The sequence below is a fragment of the Lolium rigidum genome, chromosome 2 (genome assembly GCF_022539505.1).
Source record: "Lolium rigidum isolate FL_2022 chromosome 2, APGP_CSIRO_Lrig_0.1, whole genome shotgun sequence".
Classification (NCBI taxonomy): domain Eukaryota; kingdom Viridiplantae; phylum Streptophyta; class Magnoliopsida; order Poales; family Poaceae; genus Lolium; species Lolium rigidum.
The window spans coordinates 70,902,093-70,910,184 of NC_061509.1; the positions used below are offsets into that span (position 1 = coordinate 70,902,093).

The 8,092-nt window shown below is 51.1% G+C and overlaps 1 protein-coding gene across 1 annotated transcript; it reads right to left on the reverse strand.

Moving 5' to 3' along the window:
• Positions 1–260: 260 nt before the first annotated feature.
• Positions 261–6,114, reverse strand: LOC124686681 (glucomannan 4-beta-mannosyltransferase 1-like). Its single transcript, XM_047220582.1, is given in 10 exon segments — positions 261–580; positions 666–863; positions 986–1,185; positions 1,289–1,402; positions 1,573–1,709; positions 1,848–1,958; positions 3,646–3,898; positions 5,552–5,650; positions 5,832–5,966; positions 5,968–6,114. Coding segments are annotated over 10 exon segments (1,557 nt in total). The 3' UTR covers positions 261–417.
• Between the last annotated feature and the right edge of the window lie 1,978 nt (positions 6,115–8,092).

The window sequence follows — 8,092 nt, forward strand, 5'->3', positions numbered from 1 at the left end:
TTGTTCATTTAGCACACGTGAAATGGAGTGGCCTAAAGAGAAGCATGTACAGTTTGATTTTGCTCACACATGTCTGAACCTCTTCCTTTTCTTATACTATTAGTATTACATTTGACTTGGAAGCAGTCATCCTGCTCCCCTTAATCACGGCACGTACTGCTACAAGAAGAAAAATGGAACACCACAGTACTCCTGCAGTGACCTTACACTGCACTGCACTTTCTATTACAATAGCACATACAAAGAAAATGCTGCTCGCAATACTATCAGTCTCCAAAGAGAAAGAAAAGCAGAGAGAAATTGAGAGAAGACTGCTTGATCTTTACTTCAAACTGGCTATGCACTGCTAGCTTTGCTGAATTCTCCTCGAGGAATTGCGTATCAAGGGCGGTTGCTATATTCTCCACATCTTTTCGGTTATGACTGAGGGACGATTGTGCCAACATAGCCAACACCGACAACGAAGAAAGCCATCGATTGGAAGAAAAGGTATATGAAGAAATTGTCCTTCCCAAACGCGACATCATACCACCCACAGGAGAAGAGGAATGCTCCCACGCCAAGCTCAGGAATATTTAACCTGAAATTCATCTCTGAAAATTAGCTACTGAAAGCTGAAAAACGAAAATGGAGAAATATGGCAGGTGCCTTATTTTGGTCAGTACCTCTCCCACATCCTCATGAATGATTTCTTGGTTGATGCTTTGTTAGCCGATTTCATCTTCAGAACGTTGCCGAGCTTCTCCGTGACAACCCATTCATTCACCCTGCCCGCCTCTAATAAGCCGATCAATGTGGCCTTGGTTCTATGCAGAGACATGACGTTTTCGAAGAGGATCCAGAAGAAAAGCAAGTGGAAAGACCTGCCAAATTGATACATTTTGGTCAACTAAACACTCAGTTTGATCATATATTACTGACAAGCAAATGAGCACTACTTGCTGTACATATTTCGACCGTTACGTTCTTTTCTGCCTATAATTACCTGGGGGTTCCAACAGAATTGAGAAGTGTGATGATTGAGGGAATGTAGACGCAACCCCATTTTGGTATATGAACCTCAGGGACAAAGATGGTTGTCGGGATGATAATGCAGTAGAAGGTGAAAGTCACAATGTGCGCGACAATCTTGCGCACCAAGAAGAAGTTGTAGATGACATGAAATTTCTTCCAGATCGTCACTTTCTGCACACACAAACAAAGATGAACATCCGAGTCAGCAACATAGCTAAGCCAGTTGCCTTAATTTTATAGACTTGATGAGCTGCACTTTGGTGCTGGGGCAAACCTTATTTGTCACAATCTCCATCAGCATCTTCCTGAACAGGTTTGCCGGACCACAGGACCACCTGTGCTGCTGAAACCGGAAGGCTTTGAAAGTGCTGGGGAGTTCACTCTTAACCTGAAATCAACAAACCTCTTGATTAAGTCCATACATTGGCTATGAATTCATTTTGCCGTTGTCTCAACAATGAAATAAATTAGTAGCATAGCAGCAATGTAAGAGAAACGCCAAAGGATATGCGCTGGATGGTATCTGAATCTGACGGTGTGTATTATTGATAGATGTACCTGGACATCGCCGAGGTAGACAAACTTCCACCCTTTGAGGCTGGCCCGGATAGCCAGATCCATGTCCTCCACGGTGGTCCGGTCGTTCCAGCCTCCCGCTTCATTCAATGCAGCAATGCGCCACACCCCGGCGGTCCCTGGTCGATGAGATAACCGAAACTGTTAGATGCCATGGATAAAATGCCAATATTGGATAAAGCTGGCGTTTGTATACTAGTAGAGCTTGAAACAAGAAAAACTTAGGAAGTGATATCGGAGACCGGAGTGAATCTCACCGTTGAAGCCAAAGAAGGCGCAGACAGACGAGCTCACTTCTTGCTCCACTTTGAAGTGGTAATCCAAGGACATCTCCTGCATCCTTGTCATCAAGCACTCATCTGCGTTCACTGATCAAAACAAAATACCAGTACGCTCAGCATCATCACAGGGGTGAAAGTTACCAGGAAAAAGTGTACAAATAAACCGGCGTCACTGTTAAACTGTATAGCAAGGAGAATATTTTTTTACATTAAATTTAGTTAGGTAAATAATAAATCACAAAAGTTCATGTCAACTTTTTACTGCTACAATCGACTTTTACACAGTTGCTCACCTTCCTTTTACTGTTACTACCTTAGAGCAAGTTCAGCAGGCTTTGCGCTGTGTTGTGGGGGAATGACAGGTTTTGTTGTGCATCTGCTAGCATGAGTACAGTTGGACCAAACAGAGAGAGTGGGCGCACGAATAAAAAGTAAATCTTGGAGGTTATAGGGTTGGCTGACTTGCGCAGAGGCAGATCACGGGATCACGGCACAATTCCAGCCAGCTGACGCAGTCGTGTTGCGCTAATCTGGCTCCATTCCACGGCACCAAACTGAGACTGAATCTGGGACGCAACGAGAGCCCGATGGCATCATGCAGTGATGATGTAAGCTCAGGGAATCTCAGATCGATAGATAGATACCACTCAGACGCAATGCAAAGCCGGATGGCATCATGCATGCAATAATGTGAACTAGAGGATCTCAGATAGATAGATACCACTCAGATGCGTGATGAGTGGTTTATTTATCTTTCCTAACAATTTCTATTGCGACCTGTGAGGACAAGGCTTGAGCTTTCAGGACACGACACGCCCTGCACGCACTGCAGCGGTGACAAGAAGCCATGGCCGGTAGGCCCCGCCGGCCATGTACCGGCGGGCCGCACCACGTGGCCGCGAGGATCTGTCCGGTGGCCCGCGCGCGTCGCCGGGAAAGGAGGCGATGATCGGTCGCCTAATGGGCACACGCCACGTCTAATTACCTAGATCACCGACGGCTGGCCCAGTGGCCACCGACGACGCCGACAATGAGCGAGCCGGGGTCGCCGGCCGAAGCACACCGAAGGCTGGTCACCGACGCAGACGATGAGCCGCGCGCTCGGATCGGCGGAGTGATTCTGGTCTGCCCAGAGTCCGAGACCGACAGCCGCCCCGGGGAAGAAGCTGCGGCCACGAGCCGCGCCGCACGCCACAGTGTTCGGCCATGAGGACCTTGTCGCCACAGCTCGCAAGGACACATTAACTCGTCATCATCATCCGTTCCCCAACCATCGCGGGCGGGCGGGCGGCGTGGCAACAGTACTCGTCCTGGATCTACCTACGTCTCATCTTCTTCAAGAGCGTCAGTATCACCCCCATAGATGGAAACTACGTATGAGCCTTTTCTCCCTATCGCGAAAAGGAAAGCTGAGGCCGCTTCAGGTTGTCCAGCTACCAGCTTGCGGCGGCTTCGGGCGAGACAGCGGCCAGGCAGAGTTGGTTGGGCTTGGACGCATCCTCAGCTGCGGAGGAGTATGGAGCTTGCTGCTTCCAGACAAGGAAACTAGTAGAAGGATACTGATTCCTAGACTCAGCTGCACTGAAACCACCTTGAGATTTGCTTTTGCACCGTGCCCTTTGTTTGTCTCTTTCTTTCTTTCTTCGTTTTTTAAATATGCCAGTTTTTGTTTCTTCTAAGTCACACTGAAGTTAAAGCACAGATTTTGAAGGTTTTTTTGTCTGGTGAATTTGCATAATGTGGTAGACACAGATATGTATGAGGAAGAACTTACCAAACCTCCATCTTGCTTGGACGAGGGCGATCTGCGGGTTGTGGTGGAGGTAGGGGATGGTGCGGTGAAGGTAGTCGGGGTTGGGCTGGAAATCGGCGTCGAAGATGACCACGTACTCGCACTCCCGCACGTACCCGTGCTTCATGCCCTGCTTCAGCGCGCCCGCCTTGTACCCCTTGCGGTCCTCGCGGGTCTGGTACGTGATGTTAATCCCCTTGTGCGCCCACCGCTCGCACTCCAACCGAACCATCTCCTGCACACATATGCAGCACACGGTTATTCAATCGTCGATGGTCAAGCACATTGTACAATCTACATTTCATATTGGCATTGATGTGCCATAATTGGAACGGAGGAACTTCGTAGGAAAAAGTTGAATCATCATGCATAGTGATGCTGTGTTCCAAGCATGAATTATGTTTTTTGGCATAACAAGCATGATAATGCCATTAGATATAGTGCCAAATGCATTTACATCAGCATAGAAGCTAAGTTGTAAAATCATGTATTGATATTACATACATTGTTTGATCACCGGTAATCCTGCAACCAACCGACACGGCAAATAGACTACGGACAGTAGACCCAACGTGCTGTAGGTCAAGTGCTGACGAAGGCGCCTGAACTGAAGAGTAGTAGTTGTAGCACCGACGATGGAGCTCAGTTGTGATCCAATCGTTCACTGGCACGACTTGCGATCATGCCCATGCTTAATTACCGGAATCTTGTCCATCGATCACGTCCTACATTTAGTCCTTGCGGTGGCGACTTCACGGTGTGGCTCGTCACGTGCTGCTCACGTGCCGTGCAGCGGCGGCAGCGGGGAATAAACAGGGTCGTGCGCTCGAGGGTTTGCTCCCACCTACTGCACCACCTCGAGACGGCGAAAAAGAAAGAAAATACTCTGACAAGTGCCGAGCTAGCGGTGGTGGTAAAGCAATCGCAAATCTGAAGCTGTCGTAAAAGATTAATCCCGAACCGGAGACTACAGTACAGTGGTAATTAATCACGTTGGACGCTGGTCAAACCAGGGAGCATTAAATGCACACCCAATCTGCAATTAACAACTCATCAGCTCAGGACCGCTCGCGGTTCCACTCCCAGCCCCGTCCCGCCAAAATCATTGGGCGCCGTGTCCCTTGGCGCGCAAATGAAGCCCAGATATTTTTTCCCTCAGCTACTCGATTACCGCGACGGCAATAAGCCACCTCCTGCGCTATTTCCGGAACACTACTTGTGCAAATGCAAATGGAAAACGGTTTCGACCTTTCCCAGATTAGGGAGAGACAGCCGTGTAAACGCACACATCACTCGTAGTATCACTTGGGCACCGACATGAGCGAGCTGTCCAAGTCGACGAACGAGAGATGGATCGATGTGGAGCTGTCTAAAACTGACTAGAAATAGAAGTTCATTTTCTTTCTCGCAGCGTGTAATACTACGCATCCATGCACATGGTCAGCTGATTTCTTAGGCGCGCGTAACACCAAATTATTGGCCGGGGGCTCCTACCTAATCAGGGCGATGGCTCAGTGTAGCAAGCTAGCTCTGCGACCGCGACGGGCGTACCATGATGCAGCAGGCTGGCTAGGGCAACGTGTCTACAAGACAGAGGCCGGTCGGAGCCTGGCGCAGCAGGATGGCCCGATGTCACGGCTTTTCTGGTTTCTACCCTTTGGGTAAAAGAGAAGGTGGGTGGACGAAAGAGAATCCCAGGAGCAACGCGCGATGGAAGCTATGGATGGGTAGACTCATTGGATAGTGACCGACAGGTGAACATGAGGCTCCATAATTACCAGGCCGGTACTGCTGCCTTGTGGTACTCTAGCTACTAGTTCTAGTACTACTGTGGAAGTGTGGAGACGAACGAAAGAGAGAGAGCGACTGGGTGGGGATAAGATCTCACCTTGATAATTGGGTCCGTGGAGTCGTCAAGCACCTGCACCACCAGCCGATCCGACGGCCACGTTAGCCCGCATACGGCGCCGATCGACAGATGATACACCTACACGCACGCACCAGAGGATAATTAAATATTGCAGTAGTAGCATTAACCCATCCCTGCAACCTCTCTGAAGCTCCGCAAGAACTTAATTAGCAGAGAGGGGAACCAAGCTGGGAGACTGAAGCTCGGGGCGAGCTCGGCGAACGGCAATGGGAAGAAATGTGTGGACGAAATGGAGTACCTCGCGCTCGTTGAACATGGGGATCTGCACGAGCACCACGGGGAAGGCGGCGCTGCCCAGCTCCGGGTCGTCGTCCTCCGAGATGGGGTCGCACTTGTACCGCCGCTCCGGGGTGCGGCGGAGGAGCTTCACGCCCGACGATGACCACGCCCATGTACAGCCGCTCCAGGAACAGCAGCACCGCCATGCCCAGGCACACCGCCACCGACAGCTGCAGAAGCGGCACGATCAGCGGCGCGCGCACCTGCGACCAAGCGTCCGGCAGACCAACCGCCGCGTCCATCTCGGGAGCGAGCTCACCGGCCGGCAATGCCACGCGCGCTCGAGCTAGCCACTCGGCGAATGGGCGCGCGCGACAGTCGACCGAGCAAGCTTGGCTAAGCTGCTGGCGGCCGGGCCAGTGCGGAGCTGGGACTGGGGACTGGGAGCTGAGCTTCGGGGGATGGACTGGGAGTGTGAGTGTGTGTGCGAGAGTGCGCGCCGGTTTTATAAAAGGGAGGGCACATGTAGGGTTTACGGGATTCCCTTTCCAACGAGTGTAAAATGAGTAGAATAGTGCAGCGGCGAGCGGCGTGGTGATAAGTGAAAGGAAGAAGCAAGGGATATTGACAGTGCAAAGCGCTCAAGGGAGGAGGCCATGATTGCCGACGGGTGGGGCAGATCCGCTCATCCTCACTGAGATCGGATTGAGGAGAGTGTCGGTGGTGCTGCAAACTGGCTGACCTCATGCCTCACAAGGTCAGTTAAGTGGTTATTGCTTGCCACTCGTACCGCGGCTGATTGGGCACTGTGGTTTCGATGTGTGGATCAATGGATGGATGGATCCATGGAGTGCTGCCTTTTTGTGGGGATTGGCTTTTTAGCCAAAAGGAAACACCAAAGCTAAATTATGGTGAGGTGAGCAAAGAGGGAAAACTCAGGAATCGGGTTCCGACCTAGGCTGGACATGTTTCATGTACCGCTAGTGCATAGTAGGAAAAATTTGCTATTACAGTCTCGCATTTGCCTAAAATCACACCGCTGGAAAAATGACTTTGCCGAGTACCGTTACGGCCTCGCGTCACATCATCTGGTAGTAGACACATCGTCTCGCCAAAAATGACAAGTTTCAGCTTTTTATACAAGGAATTACCATCATACCCTTTGGCAAATATGCCTAGAAGGTTGGAAGTCCATGTTCAAGCCCCTTTTTGCCCTTCATTCCACGTACAACATCGACGAATGAGACGAAGCCTCACAGAACGACAAACTCAGAAACCCTAGCGCCACCCTCCACCCTATCGGCCGCCGGCTGCCCCGCCACCATCGAACAAACTTCGGCATCTCTCTGTTGTCGATCCAACCTCCCTCGCCACCAAATCCCTCGGTCGTCGGGCAGGCCACCATGGAAACGCCGCCCCTTGTGCAGTGTGCTCCCGCTGGACCATGATGTTGCATGTTGCCATGGCCGGCGTCGTGGCTAGGTGCCCGACGGCTAATTTTCTCACCTTTCCAGATGGTGTGAAAATACGATAGTAGTCTCTAGGTCACGCCCCTATTAATTTGTATAGGATGGACTGATGAGGACATCCCAACCGAACTACTACCTCAGTCATTGCAAGATGAAGACGATGTTGCTGTGAAGCTCAAGTCCAATGAAGTTAGGATTGGACCTATGACAAGAGCTCGTGCGAAGCTATTAAAACAACAGGTGAACTTGTTCTTAAATGATACTTTGATTAATGAGAATTTTATACTACCTAAGTCATTTGACTTGTGTATGATCAGGTACGAGGATAAAGGAAGCATCGCACGAGGAGGGGGAGAACAGCTGAACATGGTGCTGGACATGAAGACACCTCAAGGACGCGCGAGGGAGGAAAGGGAGGCATGCGCGAAGGAGGGAGAAGAAGTCCAGGCCAGCAACACGCCCGGCGCAACCGGCCGCCACACTGGCCGGTCCGGCCCCACGCCCGGTCATACCGGTTCCCACGCCGGATGAGCCCGGCGCCTGCTGGCTCCTGCGTCGGTGCCATCCGGATGGGATACTGAGAGCCCCGCCCCTTGGCCCGGAGGAAGCCCGGCGCCTGGCCCGGTCCAAACCGGACCGACCGGCCCCCAGGCCGGCCGTGTCCGAGTCAGTCTCGATCAGATCCCGATCTGGGTTGGTTATTATTGTTATTTTTCGACTTCTGGTCGTCCTGAACCCCTATATAAGTGCCCAGGACGCCCACATAATAGTTTAGACCACGTTTAAGATAAACCCTAGTTCATAGTTGATT